Source organism: Lithobates pipiens, unplaced genomic scaffold (genome assembly GCF_037356315.1).
Source record: "Lithobates pipiens isolate NorthernLeopardFrog02 unplaced genomic scaffold, aLitPip1_a1.2 Scaffold_3, whole genome shotgun sequence".
Classification (NCBI taxonomy): Eukaryota; Metazoa; Chordata; class Amphibia; order Anura; family Ranidae; genus Lithobates; species Lithobates pipiens.
This window is the reverse complement of record NW_027507790.1, coordinates 220,644,240-220,664,498: the sequence shown is the minus strand read 5'-3', so window position 1 is coordinate 220,664,498 and position 20,259 is coordinate 220,644,240. Positions and strand designations below refer to the sequence as shown.

Sequence of the window (20,259 nt, the reverse complement as noted above, 5' to 3'; positions counted from 1 at the left end):
CCACAATAGGTCACAGATGAGAAAACCTGGCCAGGCTTCCCAAACCCTATCTAAAGAAAGAGATCCATTATATATATATATATATATATATATATATATATATATATATATATATATATATATATATATATATATATATATATATATATATATACACACACATGCATATACACACATATATATATATATACACACACACATGCATATACATATACATATATATATATATATAATTTATTTATATTATAATATATATATTAGTGCATAACTGGGACCAAAGGTTTTCACATTTGCTCTTAGTTCTACATCCCATGAAGTAGCGTAAAAGTTTAATGACCAAAGATTTGTGGCTCACAATGACTAAGCAAATCTGCTTCATAAAAAAAAGTCTCTTTTATCAATGGTGCCAGAACAAAAACAAACTTTTTTGCCAGATGAAACCACCGTCTGAAGCTTGGCTGAACAATAGAGCATGTGCGTACAAGTTTGGTTTTAATTTACTTTACTGCTACAGAAAGGCAGATGTAATAAATAGTATCACATATAGAAGAGGTGATGACTCCAGTGCTGTCAAGAACATAGCAATGACAGTCAAGGGACATTACAGGGAGGATAATGAAGTTGGCCGAAAACCTGCGGACGGGTCACAAAGACCTACAAACGGCACGAGCTGTCCTGCAGAGAATTGGCTTGCTCTATCTTTCTAATCCATTACTAGCAGGCAGACTAGGAGTCTGAAGTCAGTCCAATCTACATGTCAGCAGGAACTTTTCTAGCAGGCCTTTACCCACAAGCTCGCCTAGAGTGCAACTCCTTCCATCTCTGCCGGGAGAACACAGTTAATTTTTGTTAGCAGCTATAGCTGCTGGCAGAAATCACATGTAAATATCCGGCATGCTACTTGTACCCAAGTCAATAGGTCCCTGCTGAACCAGCCAAGATTCAAGCTGTCTATGGCCAGCTTTAGTTGTGGGCTCCATCTTATACCTACTACAGTTGGGGTATTGTTGGGATACAGTAGATGATAGTTTGTCCTCTCAGGCCTTAATTGACAGGTAGGGGGTCAAATTTGTCTGAAAAAATAGTTTATCTTTTCTTATCTTTAAATGTTTTTGATTACTGTTCTCCACTATCACAGTATAATGTTCCCCTATAGTCTTGTCCGTAAATTGTTTTTTCTTTTCCTCCTCTCAGAAAAATGGTGAGACCAACATCTAGAGTTTGGCAACATTTCCCCAGTGCAATTTCTGCTGAGAGCAAAGCTACAATTTGCAAATATTGTGAGAAGAAATATTATTTTCCAAATGCTACAAGGATGACAAAACACATCCTGGCATGCCTGAGGGGCCAGAAAGACATTAACAAATACTTTATGGAATGAATTGATGAGGACCTGAATGAATGTGCGAGGAGCTTTTTCCCCCCAGAGTACTCATTCCAGAAACACTCTTACTGCACAAAGTGTTTCTTCACTAGCAACATCTTCAAGTAAGGAAGTGTTACAAATAATACCATTTTAAAAAGCAAGTTTAGTTTATTTAATAAATATGCTTTACTTGTATTTCAAGCAAAATACTTTTATATACATTGCATTTCACCTTCTTGGTGTAACAAAATGACTTTCAGTTTGTAAAACTACTCCACACTGAATTATCTTTTAAATTTTTCCAAACATTTCCATTTTTTTTCAGAAGAAAAAAAAAATGGGAAAAAAACTTTTTTTCTCATGGATTCAAAATTTCCAGGACTTTTACATCTCTAACCCCGTGTGTACATTTTGAAGAAGTTCACGAACAGGTACGTCGTTTTTTTCTCTTGCAGGTAGGTATTTAGCTTCACTTTAAAAAGGCAACAGTTAAAGAGGCATTCCGCCCAACCCTTTAAAAATTTAAAGTCAGCAGCTACACATACTGTAGCTGCTGACTTTTAACATTAGGACACTTACCTGGCCTAGAGTCCAACAATGTCGGCACCGCAGCCGTTGTTTACATTGGCTGGTTGGGTGCTGCCACCGCCATTGCTGTTAAGGGAACCTGGCAGTGTAGCCTTTCGGATTCACTGCCAGGTCCCTACTGCGCATGTGTGAAGTGCGCTGCACTTCCTCCCTGGCCCGGCAGAAGGGGAGGGAGGAGGAGGGGGGCGAGCTGCTGACGTGCTTCGCCACGGCCCGAATCTCCTGGAAGTGGGGACAGGGTAACTGTAAAAAACAGGTACCCTCCTGAAAGGTGCCAAATGTGGGTTAACCCAATATTGAACCCTACGAACAAAGACTGTTATGCCATTAAAGTTCATGTGCGTGTAAAGGTAGGCATCCCAATACTTTTGACACTATAGTGCAGTGATGGTGAACCTTGGCACCCCAGATGTTTTGGAACTACGTTTCCCATGATGCTCATGCACTCTGAAGGGTAGTTGAGCATCATGGGAAATGTAGTTCCAAAACATCTGGGGTGCCAAGGTTTGCCATCACTGCTATAGTGTATGTGAGATAGGAATTAGCAAAATGCCTGTAATAATACATGCGGTTTCAAAATACTTTGATGGGTTCTTCAAAAAATAGTTGAGAAGAGCTACTCTATCACATATCATTTAGGACTCCTCAGGGATTACATGGAGAAATAACAGGACAATTAGAAAAACACTGTGTTCTTGTCAAACTTTCAGTGTGTCCGCATACAGGACAATATCACTGCTGGAGGCCTTCAAAGCAACAAACTTCATTTTTGCCATGAGCTTCTCCTTCTGGTCTTTGCTGCTGTCCCAAAGTATTGAAGCCTACCTTAATCTACCCAAAAATTAAACATTGGTTTTGGGTGGAGTAGTTCTTTGTAGCTGCCAAAAAAGGGCAAAAAGAGCACAACAAAGGCTGGATTGTTTAGATCGTAACATAGGACTACCCTAATAACGCTGGGGGCCCAGCCTAAATAAGTGCAAAATACACAAAAAAAAAAAAAAAAGAAGGAGCAAATGAAGATCAACAAGTAAAAGTTTGACGGACTAACAGCGAGAATCTCAGAATACGCAGTGTACTCTCTCCTGCTGCTAATGAAATCCAAAGCAACTTAAATTGCACTCCAAGGAAAACATTTTTCTAAAGGGTAATAGCTCCATCTTGTGGTAGAAGTGATAAACAACACCACATCTTACCTATACATTCAGCAATACAGACAGGATGGCCTTACAAGTGTCTGACCTATGTGAGTATTGGGAATTTGGCTTAACTACTTCAGCTTCCGGAAAGTTTTAGCCCCTTAATGACCAGGCCATTTTTTGAGATTCGGCACTGCGTTATTTTAACTGACAATTGCACGGTTGTGTGACGTTGTACCAAAATAAACTTGTTCTCCTTTTTTTCCCCACAAATAGAGCTTTCTTTTGTATTTTATCACCTCTGCGGTTATTCTATAAACAAAAAAAAGACTGACATTTTATTTTTATTTATTTTTTTATATCAATATTCTGCTATAATACATATCCAAAAAAATAATAATAATTAAAAAAATCGAATTTCTTCATTAATTTAGGCCAATATGTATTCTTCTACACATCTTTGCTTAAAAAAATCCCAATAAGCGTGTATTGATTGGTTTACACAAAAGTTTTAGTGTCTACAAACTATGGAATAGGTTTATGGATTTAAAAAATTTTTTATTGCTTTTACTGGTAATCAGCGTTTAGCAATTTTTAGCGGGACTGCGACATTGCGGTGGACAAATCTGACACCAATACCCCTTTCACACTTAGGCAGTTTTCAGTTGTTTTAGCGTTAGAAATTTTGCCTGTAAAGGACTGCCTCCCTCTCTCTGCAATGGGTGCTTTCACACCAGGACGGTGCGGTTGCAGGACATGAGAAAAAGTCCTGCAGGCAGCATCTTTGAGGCGGTTTGGGAGCGCTGTATACAGCACCTATTTGAATGAATGAGCAACGCTTTCAAAGTGCCTTAAAGCGCTTTGAAAGTGCCACAAAACTGGAATTTTTAACACCTCTTTTGGGGTTAAAAGCACTCCGCTAGTGGCCGAAAAGTGGCGCAAAAGTGTTAAAGCGCCTCTACAATGAGCGCCACTTTAGCGTAAAAAGCGGCCCCTGGCCCCAGTATGAAAGGGGTCCAAGTGACACTTTTTGGGGACCAGTGACACCAATACAGTGATCAGTGCTAAAAAAAATGCACTGTTACTGTATAAATGACACTGGCAGGGAAGGGGTTATCATCAGGGGCGATTAAGGGGTTAAGTGTGTTCCCTAGGAGTGTTTTCTAACTGTGTGGGGGATGGACTAACAGGAAGAACACTGAGATCCGTGTTCCTGCTTACAAGGAACAGAAGATCTTTGTGGACTTCCCTGTCAGAATGGGGATCTGCCTTGTTTACATCAGCAGATCCTCGTTCTGTCTGTCTCTGGAGCGACTGCGGGTGGCCGGCAGACATCGGGCCCGCTGATTGGCTCCCCCTCCGTGCAGGGGAAGCATACGTGCCCACAGTATCTATTGCACGAAATGACATCATTTAGCGCAATAGAGCCACCCTGCCGCAGCGTATATGCGGTGGGCGGTCTCTAAGTGGTTAAGCAACTATTGCAAAAGACTGGAGGAAAATTGGACATGTAAAGTTTCATAGTGGACAATAACAAATTTAAAAAATCTGCAATAAGAAAACATGTAGGCTGCTCTCCTTTTGAAAAGATTTGTTACCTTGAAGTCGTGATGAACCAAATGCTTCAATATTTCAATTATTTATAATTCACTGACCAAGGTATGCAGATTGGGACTTTTCTATGACTTTGCTAGCTGAATGCTTGTTCCAGGTCACTGACTCAGAGAATACTGACGCCAGAGACAGCCAGGAAACTTGCATTTTTAGAAGGAAGTTATGAAAGTCTGTATATTTTCTCAGTAAAGTTTTCTTATATCTGTCTTTTTATTTACAGGACCTTTACATACTCTGTGTCTGACTCACCAGCCTGGAAGTCAAGGATCGGCAGTGGTCTGCAGCTGACTTTTTTTTATTGAAAAAAAAAAAAGGAATTTTCTTTTTTTTTATTGCTTTTAAGTGTAAATGTGAGATTTAAGGTCTTTTTGACACCAGATCTCACATTAAACAGGTTGTGTCATGATTTTTTTTCTATTACAAGGGATGATTACATTCCTTGTAATAGGAATAAAAGTGAGCCACATTTCTTTTTAAAGGGACAATGTAAAAATAACAGATAAAAAGTGAAATAAATAATAATAAAAAAAATAAAAAATGTAAAGCGCCCCGTCCCTCCGAGCTCCCGCACAGAAGGGAACGCATACCTAAGTCACGCCCACATATGTAAACTGTGTTCAAATCACACATGTGAGTTATCGCTGTGATCGTTGGAATGAGAGCAATAATTCTAGCACTAGACCTCTAACTCAAAACTGGTAACCTGTAGAAATTTTTAAACTTTGGAGATTTTTAAGGGTAAAAGTTTGTCGCCATTCCACGAGCGGGTGCAATTTTGAAGCGTGACATGTTGGGTATCAATTTACCAGGTGTAACATTATCTTTCACAATATAAAAAAAAAAAAATGGGCTAACTTTACTGCTGTCTTTTTTTTTTTTTTTCAAAAAAAGTGTATTTTTTCCCCAAAAATTGCGTTTGTAAGACCACTGTGCAAATACGGTGTGACATAACTTACTGCAACAACCGCCATTTTATTCTCTAGGGTGTCTGAAAAAAATATATATAATCTTTGGGGGTTGTAAGTAATTTTCTAGCAAAAAAACTGATTTTAACTTCTAAGCAGCAAGTGTAAAAAATAGGCCCGGTCCTTAACCACTTCCCGCCCAAGGATGTCATATGACGTCCTAGACTTTCAGTGGGAATATCTGAATGATGCCAGCAGCTACAAGCATCATTCAAATCTCCTTGTTTTCCAGCCGGCGATTCTGTGCACCATAAGAATGATCATAGCGGGAGTTCCGCCGCTTGATCGTTTTTACAGACGACGGAAGAGTGCTTCTCCAGCCTCTTCCGTGCCATTGGGGACCCATAGAAAGACTCGGCCACCGCCAGATGATGAGCATAGAGATGGTCTGGTCACCGGTCATCTCTATGACTGTCGGAGGCCCGGGCGCAATGTTATGACATCATGTCCAGGCCACGGATGTAAACAAAGCAGCGGCTGGTAAGCATGAGATTGTGGATTTTTTTTCCGATCTCATGCTTTCCAGCCTGGAGGAGAGATGTGAGGATCTGTCATAAATTATTCCTATTACAAGGGATGTTTACATTCCTTCTAATAGGAATAAAAGTGATCAAAAAAAAATAATGTTGTAAAAGAAAGTAAAAAAGGGGGGGGGGGGAGACAAGTCAGATCATTGGAGGAGAGCACACTGAGTTCCCAGCACAGTTATGCCCTGTACACACAACAGGATTTTCCGACAACAAAATCCATGGGATTTTTTCCAACGGATGTTGACTCAAACTTGTCTTGCATACACACGGTCACACAAAGTTGGTTGGAGCCGAGAAAAATGAAGTTCAATAGCCAGTGCAGCTCTTCTGCTTGATTCCGAGCATGCGTGGAATTTTGTGCGTGGGAATTGTGCACACACAATCTGAATTTCCAACAACGGATTTTGTTGACGGAAAATTTGACAACCAGATCTCAAATTTTGTGTGATGGAAAATGTGTGATGGAGCCTACACACGGTCGTAATTTCCGACGACAAGGTCCTATCACACATTTTCCATTGGAAAATCCTATCGTGTGTACGGGGCATTAGGGAACTGATCACTATGTGCTCTCCTGCCAAGTGTGGTCAGATTTCAACAGGAAAGCAGAGGGACCACCTTGGAAAGCAGAGGGGCCACCTTGGATTTTACAGTAAGAAAGCAAAGAGGAATACAAAGAGAACAGGATACTTTTTCATACAAGTGCATGGTACAACAGCCACATATCAGGAATATGAAATGTTGGGTTTACATATTCTTTAAAAAGGAGTGAAAATATAAATCAGGTTACATCTAACAATATATGTCTGAGCATTTGGATTCTTTGAAATTAGTTATTTTACAGCTAAAGTCACCCAGAACTCAGAACTGATATGAGTGGAACCAGGATAAATAATGGCAGAATTCATAAGAACAAAAAAAGGGATATGAAAGCTATCAGCAAATATTTTCACAGGCTATAAAATACAGGGGCCCCTTGCTATGCACCCCAACCGCCCCCCCCCCCCCCCCCCCCGTTACAAGGGAACTGTGAGAAGACAAATATGGAAGCCAACGCCTTTTACGTGTGCAAAATCCAGACATGGAACAAGTATGCTGCAGAAGCCATTAGACTTCATTATTTTTTTGCATGCTCCTAGTCAAAGATAGTAGTGGAGCCATGACCTGTAGGTAAGCCCCGTAACATGTTCATTGCTAATAAAGTCAGCAATGGCAGCTCCTGTATTGCTATCCTCACCTCAGAGGTGTAACTAGACCCTTCAGGGCCCCGGTGCAAGAAACCATGGAGGGGCCCCCGACCCCTAGCTGGAGCTCTTCCCACTGGTCCGGGGGCCCTTTACTCCTATTGTTGGGTCCTTTATTATGGTCCCACAGCAGGACCCTTTCACATGTTCTGCAGCAGGCACCCCTCCTGCTGTCTTGGGGCCCTCCCCCCGGTGGTGGAACACCAGAGCCCAGACGTAAATGCAACCTTTGCGATCCTGGTAGTTCCAGCACTGCCGCGGGTCCTAATTTGCCAGGAGTGTGGGTGCAGTTATACGGCCCCAAAGAGGGGGAGTGTGGTTGGTGGCAATTAGAGGAACCAACTCCCTGCATGAAGGCAGCAGGAGGGAGAGGAGGAGCTGGCTTTCAGCTGCTGCAGGGCGAGCCATACAGATCCTATAATTGCCCCACTCGCAAAACCTAAAGTGACAAGAAGGCCGCACAGGAACTCCTGGAGCCAAGTTGCAATTGCAAACCCTGATGGTACAAAGCTGCCACTTCTCCTCAAAGGAGGTAATATTAATGACACAAGACCCTGAGTAAGTTCCTTTTTTAAAAAAAATTTGTGTGGCATACACTATAACACGCTGATGTCTTAGACGTGAGTATGGTTTACATTTTTCCTATCCACTCAATATCAGGTGAATGATGCCCACTATTCAAACATAACATTACAATGAATTAAGGTTAAACTTTATTAACTTTATTATACACACAGATAGAAATTACTTCCAATATTTGAAGATGACCAGAGATGTTCAACCGTTATTATGACAGGGCCCTGGGTGTTGGTGCGCTATATTTTTCTATATCAAATTGGCCATATTTAAAATCCCCAAAGTATTTGCCAAGAGAATCACTGACCTATCGGGGGGCCCCAAAAATTGGAAGTAGGACCTCACGGGGGTCCTAACTCCTACAATGACCACATCTAGACTACTGAATGACCAGGCTCCCAAACCTTTATCCCACATCTAGACTACATGATGAAAAACTGCCCTTCTCAACACAATATTCAAAAGTTAAAAAAAATAACATACAAAAAAATACATTTTGCCTGAGATTGTAATAAACTAGAGCAGGGGTCTCCAAACTTTCTAAACAAAGGGCCAGTTTACTGTCCTTTAGTCTTAAAGTGGTTATAAACCCTCACATTATACCCAGTGAAGTGAACAGCCTCAGATGAAACAAATCCTCATACCTAAGGTTTTACTTGTATATCTGCTGTCTTCCCCTTTTACACCCTTTGAAAAGTGCAGATCGTGTTAAAAATCTTTCTTCCTCTTTCAGCAGTACATGGGGTGGGTGGGCATACTGGACTTACACTGTGTGAGAGCTGATTGGAGGAAAGGGACACACCACCCTCCACATAGGCAGAGGAAGGAAGCAACATGTAGAGCTATAATCTGAATAGATAATCTCCCTGTTTATCTACCTCTAAACTCCCTCCCTGACACAAATATTTAGCTCAAGTTATCTCATGTGTCAGAGAACTTGTCAGAAGTGACTCATTCTCATAACAGAGGAATGGAGCACCAGAGAGAAAAGACACTTAGAGCTTTGGAGAGAGATAAGTAAACACCACAGATATATGTGCTTAGTTCAGCTTTGATCAATGGAGTTTCCAACCACTTTAAGGAGGGCCAGACTGTGTCCATTAGGAGCAGAAAAGGTCCCAATATCAGTGAGAATAAACAATCTCCCATCATTGGTGTCAGTGGGAGGAATTGTGTCCCATCGTTGTTATTGGGAAGAATTGTAGGTCCCATTGTTGGTGTTATTAGGAGGAATTGTGCCCCACCGTTGCTATCAATGGGAGGAATTTTGCCCCTTCACTGGTGTCAGTGGGGGGGGGGTAATTATTTTCCATTTTTGGTATCAGTGGATAAAAATGCCCCAAGGGCCAGATAAAAGCATGCAAAGGGCTGAAGTTTGGAGACCACTGAACTAGAGCAAAGTGCATGTGCAAAATAAATGTTGTAACCCACAAAGGCTGCCTAAAACATCTATTTCACATATACACAGACCATTTTTTTTCCCTGCTAAAGTTGCCAACTTCTGCTATCTCGCTACTAAACCAAAACATGGGATCATATTCTACTGGTTACTATTGATAGCAAAGACTCTGCTCTTTCTTTTAGTTTCTATAAATCAGCTCCAAAAATGTGAATATCATCAAAAAGTTATTTCAGTAATTCAATTCATAAAGTGAAATGCAACTTTTAATGTTGATGATTATGGCTTACAGCTAGTAAAAAACCCAAATCCAGTATCTCAGAAAATTAGAATATTACATAAGATCAATAAAAAAAATTAAAAAAAAGGATTTTTAATACAGAAATGTTGGCTTACTGAAAAGTATGTCCATGTACAGTATAGTATACACTCAATACTTGGTCGGGCTCCTTTTGCATGAATTACTGCATCAATGCGGCGTGCCATGGAGACGATCAGCCTGTGGCACTGCTGAGGTGTTATGGAACCCCAGATTGCTTTGATAGAGGCCTTCAGCTCATCTGCAATGTTGGGTCTGGTGTCTCTCATCTTCCTCTTGTCAATACCCCACAGATTCTCTATGGGGTTTAGGTCAGGGGAGTTTGCTGACCAATCAAGCACAGTGATACCATGATCATTAAGTCAGGTATTGGTACTTTTTCCAGCGTGGGCAGGTGCCAATTCCTGCTGGAAAATGAAATCAGCATATCTTTAAAGCTGGTCAGCAGAGGGAAGCATGAGGTGTTCTAGAATTTCCTGGTAGAGGGCTGCACTGACTTTGGACTTGATAAAACACAGTGGACCAACACCAGCAGATGACATGGCTCCCCAAATCATCACTGACTGTGTAAACTTCACACTGGACCTCATGTAACTTGGATTCTGTACCTCTCCACTCTTCTTACAGACTCTGGGACCTTGATTTCCAAATGAAATGCAAAATTTACTTTGATCCAAAAAGAGGACTTTGGAACATTGAGCAACAGTCCAGTCCTTTTTCTCCTTAGCCCAGGTAAGAAGCTTCTAATGTTGCGATGGTCGTGGACCAAGCACTGACACCAGCCGTAGTCCACTCCTTGTGAATATCCCCCAAATTCTTGAATGGCCTTTGCTTTAAAATCCTTTCAAGGCTGCAGTTATCCCTGCTACTTGTGCACCATTTTTCAACACACTTTTTTCTTTCACTCAACTTTCCATTAATATGCTTGGATACAGTACTCTGTGAACAGCCAGATTTTCTAGCAATGACCTTTTGTGACTTAGGCTCCTTGTGGAGGGTGTCAATGACTATCTGCTGGACAAGTGTCAAGTCCGCAGTCTTCCCCATGATTGTGTAACCTGCTGAACCAGACTGAGAAACCATTTAAAGCCTCAGATAACCTTTACAAGTGTTTTGCGTTAAATAACTGATTAGAGTGTGACACCAAGGGGGTTATTTACAAAAGGCAAATCCACTTTGCACTGAAAGTGCAGTCGCTCTCAATCTAAGGGGTAGATCTGAAATGAGGGGAAGCTCTGCTGATTTTATCATCCAATCATGTGCAAGCTAATATCTTGTTTTTTATTTTCCTTGCATGTCCCCCTCAGATCTACAGCGACTTTACTGCCAGGTGCACTTGCAGTGCAAAGTGGATTTTCCTTTAGTAAATAACCCCCAATGAGTTTACAATATTGAACTTTTCCACACTATTCCAATTCTCTGAGGTACTGAATTTTGGGTTTTCACTAGCTGTAAGCCATAATCAGCAAAATTAAAAGAAAAAAATGCTTGAAATCTATCACTCTGTGTGTAATGAATCTATATAATATAGGAGTTTCATTTCTTGAATTGAATTACTGAGATAAATTTAATTTTTGATATTAATTTTTTTTGAGACGCACCTGAATGTAGCATATGCTATGCAATATACAAAACATGTACCATAAACATTCCCAAAACGCCACAAAAATGAGCTTTCTGCTGGTCCTACCTGCCATTCAGTGCCAGAAGGGCTCCTTCATCCTTCAGGCGTTTACTTTTTGTGACATTATCCTCAAGGAGAATTCCTTTCTTCCGTTTGACGGAGTGGAGCCAATCCACATCATCATTCTTAAAGGTACCTCCTTCTCCAGCTGACTCTTTTTCAAAGTTTTGCGAGGTCACCTTCGACACCTTCTCCCCAATCTTCCTCTTCCAGCCAAAGGAAGCCATACTGTGGAGAAAACAGACTGATATGAAGATCTAGCACTTATAGATTATACTAACTGTGGTGCACTGACAGAATCCATTATATAGCGATGACATAGGTCTACACAACATACAAGTCTGGAAGAGGACTCTTAGTCATTTTATTAGGGCAACTTAAAGTGTTACTAAACCCACAACAGTAAAATCAGTCTGTATATGCAGTAAAGCATGCTTGTTATACTCATTGTGGAACCTAAGGGGTTAAAGAGGAAGTAAACCCTCTGGAAAAATAAAAAATAAACACCCTGCAAGACAAAGGCATAATGAGCTAGTATTCATAGCATACTAGCTCATTATAAATTACTTACCTGAGATCGAAGCCCCCGAAGTGGTCCTCGTTCCCTTCCTCCGTTGCCGCCATATCTCCCGGAGTGACTTACAGGTATGGCGGCTCCGGCGCTGTGACTGGCCGGAGCTGTGATGACATCACTCAGCCACTAGCGGCATGGTCGCCATTAGAAACGGCACGCTCAGTGCGCCTGCATGCCGTTGTCTACGACGCATGCGCCGTAGACATTGGTGCCTGTCTTTTGCAAATATCTCCTAAACCGTGTAGATTTAGTACCTTCTTATAAAATCAATGTGGCTACCTCACAAGGTAACCTTAGTTGCATTTGACTTTTCAGCAGCTCCAGATGTTTTCAACAATTTTAGCAGGCTATACTAGCCACTGAACCTGTCATGTCCATATGCTGTGGCTTGGGACAACACACCCCCTTCCTTTACCCCCTGTATTAATGTGTGTGAAGCTGTGATTCAGTCTTAAAGCAGTGTTTCTCAACTAGAGTTCCTCCTAAGGTTTTTGTGGGAGTGAGGCCGCGTACACACGCGCGGACTGTTCGCCCAACTTTGTCCGCTGAACAGTGTTTGGGCGGACAGTCCGCTCGTGTGTGGGCTTTCAGCGGACAGTTTCAGCGGACAGTTGGACGGACAAGGTTTTTCGGAAATTCCGTAAAACTGTCCGCTGAAACCTTGTTTCAGCGAACAGTCCGCTCGTGTGTAGGCTTGTTCGTCAAACAAAGTTGCGCGCATGCTCAGAAAGGATTTTCACGCCGAAAGCTATAATGCAGTGTATAGGACGTCGTATTTTTCGTCCCGTCGTGCGTGCCGTTCACGTCATCGCGCACGGTTTCAGCAAACTGTTCGTCCGTCGTGTGTGGTCATGTCCGTCCATGCTAAGTTTGAGCGGACTGTTTGCAGAAACTGTTGGACGGACAAAGTTGGGCGAACAGTCCGCGCGTGTGTACGCGGCCTAAGGGTTCACTTATTGGCTAATGGCCTCTCCTCTTTTCCCCTTAGATAAGAAACACGAATAATCTTTTTTAACTGTTAGGTGGCACTCTGTTGAGGCATTTTCTGATTCATTGATTCACTGATCCCGGTCTTATCTGACTTTTCTCACAGTTAGCAATCAAACCTTGGTGTCCCCGGACCATTTCATTGTAAAGTGGTTGCGCCATGCGAGCCGCACTCCAAGTGTGAATTGACACACACTGCAGTGGCTCAGGAGCGAGCCTGCTTGGGTACCCTCAAAGCATGCTTCTTGCTCTGGGGGCCCTTGGGAGGAGGGTTCAAGAGCGCCAGCGGAGGACACGAGAAGAGGAGGACTGGGGCTGCTCTGTGCAAAACCATTGCACAAAGCAGGATAAGTATAACATGTTTGTTATTTAACAAAAAATTAAAATTCTGCCTTTAATATCGCTTTAAGCCCTCGGGACGGGGAAGATCTATGAGCCTCCAAAACTCGTGGCTGTTTGTTGTCCTTTCCTTGGTCATTTACTGAATCAATAAATCATTGTTTGGAGCTCTTTCTGATGCAACTGCATATAGACTACTTTGTTTGGGTGACACTCATTTTTGCTGCCCCCCCACTTTGTGGAGAGCTTCTGATCCACAGCCATTTATCTCTACTAAGGACTTCATTAAAGCGGAGTTCCACCCATCAGCAGCAACAAAAAGCATAGCTGCTGACATTTAATAAACCAACAATTACCTGCCCCACGGTCCAGTGATGTGGTCACCCCCCCCCCGCCCCGGAGGCTAGCTCCTCTCCCCCTCCTCTCCTCTGTGCCGTCATCGTAACTGTGGGCACCCAGCCGTGACAGCTTATGGCTTCACACACTGCGCATGTGCGAGTCGTGCTGCGCTCTCCTATTGGCCAGCAATCTTCTGGGACCCGAGTTGTGTCCCAGAATATTGCTGGCAGGGAGGGGCCACCTAGGGCGAGAGGAGGAGTTGCCTTGGCAGCCGAAGATAGGAAGCAGGAAGTGGGACAGGAAGTCCCATGAAAAAAAAACTGTACTCATTACCCCCCAAAAAAATGACATGCCAAATGTGGCATGTCAGGGGGCAAGGAATGCTTAAAGCAGAAGTTCCACTTTTTGGTGGAACTCTGCTTAAGAGAGGATCAATATCCAGTGTCTTATCTCCAACTCACTCATCAATGTGATGGGACACTATAGCTTTCATCGTAGGAACGCCAACCAGGTATGTCTCTTTTTAAGTTTTCTAAGGGGTGATGGTGATGGATTGAGAATATTTTTCTCAATCCAACGCCATCACCCCTTAGAAAACGTAAAAAGAGACATACCTGGTTGGCGTTTCTACGGTCCTTTAAGTGCCTTCATGAGTCGGGGATTGTGAGCTGCTCATCCATATACTCCAGGGGACACCCACAGGAGAATCACAGGTGCTATTGACTCACTGCCATTGGTATGTGTGTCCATCACATCTGGTAAGCGTACCCTCCCGTGTGCACATTGTTCATTTGGGATCTGACTGACATACTCAAATCCACATCAAGGCTTCCAGGAAGGGAGATTTACAACAACTCCTTCACTGGCTTATGTACTGTTATACTTAGTTGCAGCACCTACAGGGTCCCTCTTTGGGGGACTTTGGATTTCGTACTATATTTTTTGGGACATTTCTTGATTTCACATATTATTATGTAAATTTTTCACTTTTTGACCATTTGTTTTATGCATGTGGTATTATCTTTAAGCGCTACACATATTGTTCTACATACTAAACCCAGGACCCTGCATTCACTATATCTGGTCTCTCACAGTACACAGAACATGGAAATGCAGTTAAACATAAACTGCTAAATAACTTTTCTCATCAGCAGTATATAGCAGTCTTGTGACTTATATCAGTGTCTGGCCGAGCACTGGATAAAGCTTGTAGGAGGAGTGTTCATTCTACTCTGACTGTCCTATGAGGCTGCATGACCCCTGACCCTCTGTCTGGACAGTGCTGATTGGCCCTGTGATGATTACATGCACCCTCCCAAAAGAAAGGAAAGCCTCTCTAGCAATATACACCAAACTGAACATGTGCAGAGTGCCCCAAGGCTCTGTTCTATCAGTAGATGGACTGGGGATCTCAGGATCAGAGAAGACAGGATCAAGCAGCCTTTTTACACAATGTGGAAGATTAATTCCTTAGATTTCACAGTGAGTAGAACAAACATGCTTTACTGCATATACAGAAAGATTTTTCTTTTGTGGGTTTAGTAACACTTTAAAGTGGAAGTAAACCCCCCTATCGTTTCCAGCCATGGAAGCTGCCATCTTGCATCTGTTTAAGCTTCAACTGCCATGATGCTGCACATGTGATCAGTTATGACACCAGCCATTGGATGGTTTGACAGTTTGGTTGACAGTTCAACCAATGTGACAGTTAGCATTTCTGGCATGCCGGGAATGTATCTTTTTTTTTAAACTATTAAATCGATGGGTTTACTCCCGCTTTAAAGTGTTTGAAGGAAGAGCTGTTCTCGTCTATGGCAGCAAATCAAATTCTTCTTTCTATTCTCCCAATGGAGATGGGAAAATGAAAGGACAGATCTGATAACTTGCAACAGTGAGCAAGAACATTTGATGAAATTAGGCTCATGTGTCAACTTGTTAAATATGAAAAAAAACTGTAAATTTGATAAAATTCACCAAACTGACAAGGTTATCAAAATGCAAGCACCTGATTCAGATTTTAAAGGAATGAGACAGGATAGAAACATAGTTACATAGTAAGGTTGAATAAAGACACCAGTCCATCCAGTTCAACCTGAGTGAGTGTCTACAATTGTCCCTATCCATGTACATTACACACTCACATCAGTCCCTACCCTCAAGGAGCTCACAATCCTCATTCATATACTAGGGCCAATTTTGACAATTAACCTACCAGCATGTCTTTGGAGTGTGGGAGGAAACCGGAGTACCCGGAGGAAACCCACGCAGGCACAGGGAGATCATGGAAACTCCATGCAGGTAGTGTCGTGGTTGGAAATGGAACCAGCGACATTTTTTACTGCTAGGTGAGAGTGCTAACCACTACACCACTGTGCCGCCCAAACATGGCGAGAGAATGCCACCAGCACACCATAGATCTGCAGAATTAGCACAAAATCACATTGTTACAGCAGAAGTAATGCTTCAGAGCTTCGCAGGACCCCTTCATCAGGCACATGACCATCACATGCCTGATAAAATGGTCCTACGAGGATTAGAAACATTGCTTCTTCTGTAACAATGTGATTGCTGAATAAAGTTGGCGTTCACTCGCTTTGTCTATCTACGGTTTCAGCCGGTTGTCGCTGCAGCACCCACTTACATACACAGAGCCATTTCTACAGAAACATGTGCATTGGGAATAGTGCGTTAGGATAGAAACTTGGGCGCTTGGTGATTGATTTTCAAATGTTCCTGCTTGGCAAGTCACTACATGGCAAGCAAGTTCATTTTAGGTGTCCAGACAGGTTTTTATTTAGGCCCCACCCAAAGTCATTCAAAAGGCAATGTGGGAGACCCAGTGGTGAACAGTGCCCCTACCATCAATCTAATAAATTGTATGGCCAGAGTTCACTTCTTTTTTTTTTGTATTCTTTAAGATTTAAAAGGTAGCCAAGACAATAAATCAATTCAGAACATTGGAAAAGTAGTCAGGTTCTATCAGTGCATCAAGTATATAGGTTCTAAGCCCAGAACGTGGACGCAACAGTAGAACCACTATTGTATTCAGGATAAGACTACTAAAATGAACACAAAGATGGGTACCCAAGTTTTTCAAGGCAGAAGAGAGGGAGGGAAGAAAACAGAAAAAGATAGGAAGGGGGGTAGAAGAGTGTGTGTGGAGGAGGGGGGGGGGAGGCAGTAAAGGGGCAAACTCGCTGGACAGGGTGGATCTATTAAGGCAGTTGTGGAAGGCCATTCTTTTAGAGATCTTCCTTCCTCTGAGTATATGAACATTTTCCAGTGAAGCCACATTTTCTTAATGCTTTCGTAACGTGCATGCTTGTTTTGTGCAGTTAACAACGAGGCTTCCATTTTGCTGGCATCCTCATCCATACTTAGCCACATTTGGATAGTCGGAGGGTCAGGTTCTTTCCATCGTAAAGTAATGCACCGCTCGGCAGCGTCGAGTAGATGACATAGCACTGATTTTTTATATGTTGTAATTGTGATGTCAGAGCAATGTAGTAGGAAGAAGGCAGGGTTCTCTGGGACCGTATGGTCCGTGAACTGTTGTGTGAGTCTGCGCACATCTTTCCAGAAGGTCTCCAGGGCCGGGCAAGCCCAGAACACATGCAAGAGTGTCCCCCTCTCCCCCCAGCATCTCAAGCTCCAAACACTCCAGTACATTGTTTTAAGCTCTGCTAAAGGGGGGATGTTCTGGACCCCAAAACACATTTGCTGCATTTGCAGTTACTGGTTTAATTATGAAAAAACTGTAGACTTCCAAGACATTTGTTTGGTGCAATTATTGGTTTGATCAGATGTGAGTGGCCTGGGCTTGTCCAAAGCTTCCCCACTCACCATTTTGGTGGAGAGCTGCCCAACTTTAGTGATCAAGCTCACAAAATGGTTTATCATCTGAAAATGTGTGTCCACTGACTCCTTTCTACCAATTCCCAGCTCTTGGGTCCTGCCACTGCCCTGGAGGTTTGTGAAGGCAGAACCCAAGTCACCCACTTCTGGGATGAATAAAAACGGACGTCATTCATTCTAGAAGACACTGGTGGCACTTCATGGAGGAAACAGCAGGCTACAGTTGTGGAACATAGAGAAGGTGATTATTGCTTTGCCACAATTTTTAATACAGAGTGGGAGTATTTTTTTTTATTAAATAAGAAAAGCTGGAGTTCTGTTTCAGGTGCAGCATGTAAGTTCAGCTCACCAGGTGGATGAAATTTGATGGGACTAATTTACGAATTTTGATTTTGAATTTTGTAATATAAAAAAAGAATGACAGGACCTCTTAAATATGAGATCTGGGGTCAAAAAAGACCTCAGATCTCATATTTACACTAAGATGCAATAAAAAAAAAAAAAAAATTGAAGTGTCATGTAATTTTTTATTTTTTTGGCAGAAGTGATGTCGTTTGACTTCGCTTCCACCATTCAATGTTATGGAGCCGAGCGGGGGCCATCTCTCCCTCGCTCGGCTCCATGCCTGTCAGGGGGAAGGACGCAATCGTCTCCGCCACTACCGACGGCTCCGGTATGCGGCGGAGATGACTGAAATGTGGCAGGAGGGGGGTCCCTCTCCCGCCCTTGATAAAAGTGATCTTGCGGGAAATCCGTTGCGGAGGCCACTTTTATCTGAAAGAGCGCCGCTCGCCGTTGTTGAAAATACCAGGGTTATAGCAGCTATCTGCTGCCAAAACAACGGTATTTAGCGTCAAAGTACCGACGTACAATGATCGGAATTTGCACTAAGTGGTTAACCTTGCCCTGGGAGATCTCCAGAAGAGTCAGTCGGGTAGACTGGTGAAGAGTCAGTCGAGTAGACTGGTAAAGAGTCAGTCGAGTAGACTGGTAAAGAGTCAGTCGAGTAGACTGGTAAAGAGTCAGTCGAGTAGACTGGTAAAGAGTCAGTCGAGTAGACTGGTAAAGAGTCAGTCCAGTAGACTGGTAAAGAGTCAGTCCAGTAGACTGGTAAAGAGTCAGTCGAGTAGACTGGTAAAGAGTCAGTCGAGTAGACTGGTAAAGAGTCAGTCGAGTAGACTGGTAAAGAGTCAGTCCAGTAGACTGGTGAAGAGTCAGTCCAGTAGACTGGTGAAGAGTCAGTCGAGTAGACTGGTGAAGAGTCAGTCGAGTAGACTGGTAAAGAGTCAGTCGAGTAGACTGGTAAAGAGTCAGTCGAGTAGACTGGTAAAGAGTCAGTCGAGTAGACTGGTAAAGAGTCAGTCGAGTAGACTGGTAAAGAGTCAGTCGAGTAGACTGGTAAAGAGTCAGTCGAGTAGACTGGTAAAGAGTCAGTCGAGTAGACTGGTGAAGAGTCAGTCGAGTAGACTGGTGAAGAGTCAGTCGAGTAGACTGGTGAAGAGTCAGTCGAGTAGACTGGTGAAGAGTCAGTCGAGTAGACTGGTGGTGAAGAAGCAAGGAAAGGGATGGTCGGCACTCAGGATGACATTCAAAATTGTATTTCTTTATTGAATACATGTACAAAGCTGTAAAACATCCTACGCATTTTGAACATTAGTCCTTAGTAATGGCTAATAAAAAAACACTTAAATAATATATACAAAGGTCACATGATTAAACCAACACAGGTGAATTAAAAATGCAAAAGGGAAAACCGAACATGACTTGCAATGGAACACATCACAGAAAATAGACATATGAGAAAACAGGCATATAAAAAGTGGCCCACAATAGCATGGAACATCATAAAAATAGTGGGTGTTACATAAGGAAAATATTGCCTAGATGCGAAATTAATAAAAATAAAAAAAAGAAAAGAAAAAAAAAACAGTTGGGTGGGCTGGTGGAGAAGAAGCCAGGTGGGCTAGGATTTCCTGCAATTGGTAGATCTGGGAGCAGTGTCTACAAGGGAGTTGGAGGCCCTCCAGGACGCAGTTCACAACACATTGTGCTACTTTCTAAACAGACAGAAAGTTCCTTGCTTTTCTAACAGAGACTGTTAGCCACCAAGAGAAGAATCAGTCAGAGTTGTACATGGGGAGGGAGCTGTCCCCGGTTTTGTTGCTATCAAATTGGACATTCCATAATTCCTATTCCCCATCCAAGTTATTACCCTGCCTAATAAAACATCAAAACAGCTCCAAGACTGTTCCTTGTCTCTGGAAAAAGTGTGGAAGTTACTTGTTGCCTGGCTGTGCAGCAGTGGGGAACCCTGTCATCTGCAACACCTACGGGGGTCGTGCTATGCACTATTGCATGTTCACATCAATCCCTGTCCTCAAGGAGCTTACAATCTAAGCTCCCTATCTCACATTCATACATACACATACTGGGGCCAATTAACCTACCAGCATGTCTTTGGCGTGTGGGAGGAAGCCCATGCAGGCACAAGAAGAACATGCAAAATGGGATTTGAATGGACGATCCTAGTGCTGCTAGGCGGAAGTTCTAACCACTTAGCTCATGTGGCAGCACAGTGGCTTTCTCATACCTACAAGCAAAAGCCACTGTTATAAAACTGAGGTGCAGAAGAGAAGTGGACCAGGGAGTGGCTGCCCTAGATGGGAATCGGCATATTGGCACCAACAACTAGGGGCACACAGATAAGCCCACCTGGCATACAACACATGACCAAGTGTGATAAA

General features: G+C 42.7%; 1 protein-coding gene across 2 annotated transcripts in view; it reads right to left on the bottom strand.

Annotated features, from left to right (window-relative positions):
• TTC33 (tetratricopeptide repeat domain 33) overlaps positions 1–20,259 on the bottom strand; it is a 341,381-nt gene that overhangs the window by 309,642 nt on the left and 11,480 nt on the right. For both annotated transcript variants that reach the window (XM_077462811.1, XM_077462812.1), the window contains exon 2: positions 11,428–11,649. In XM_077462811.1, the coding sequence (XP_077318937.1) occupies positions 11,428–11,648 (221 nt within the window). In that variant the 5' untranslated portion in view covers position 11,649. The remainder of the gene's footprint in view (positions 1–11,427; positions 11,650–20,259) is intronic.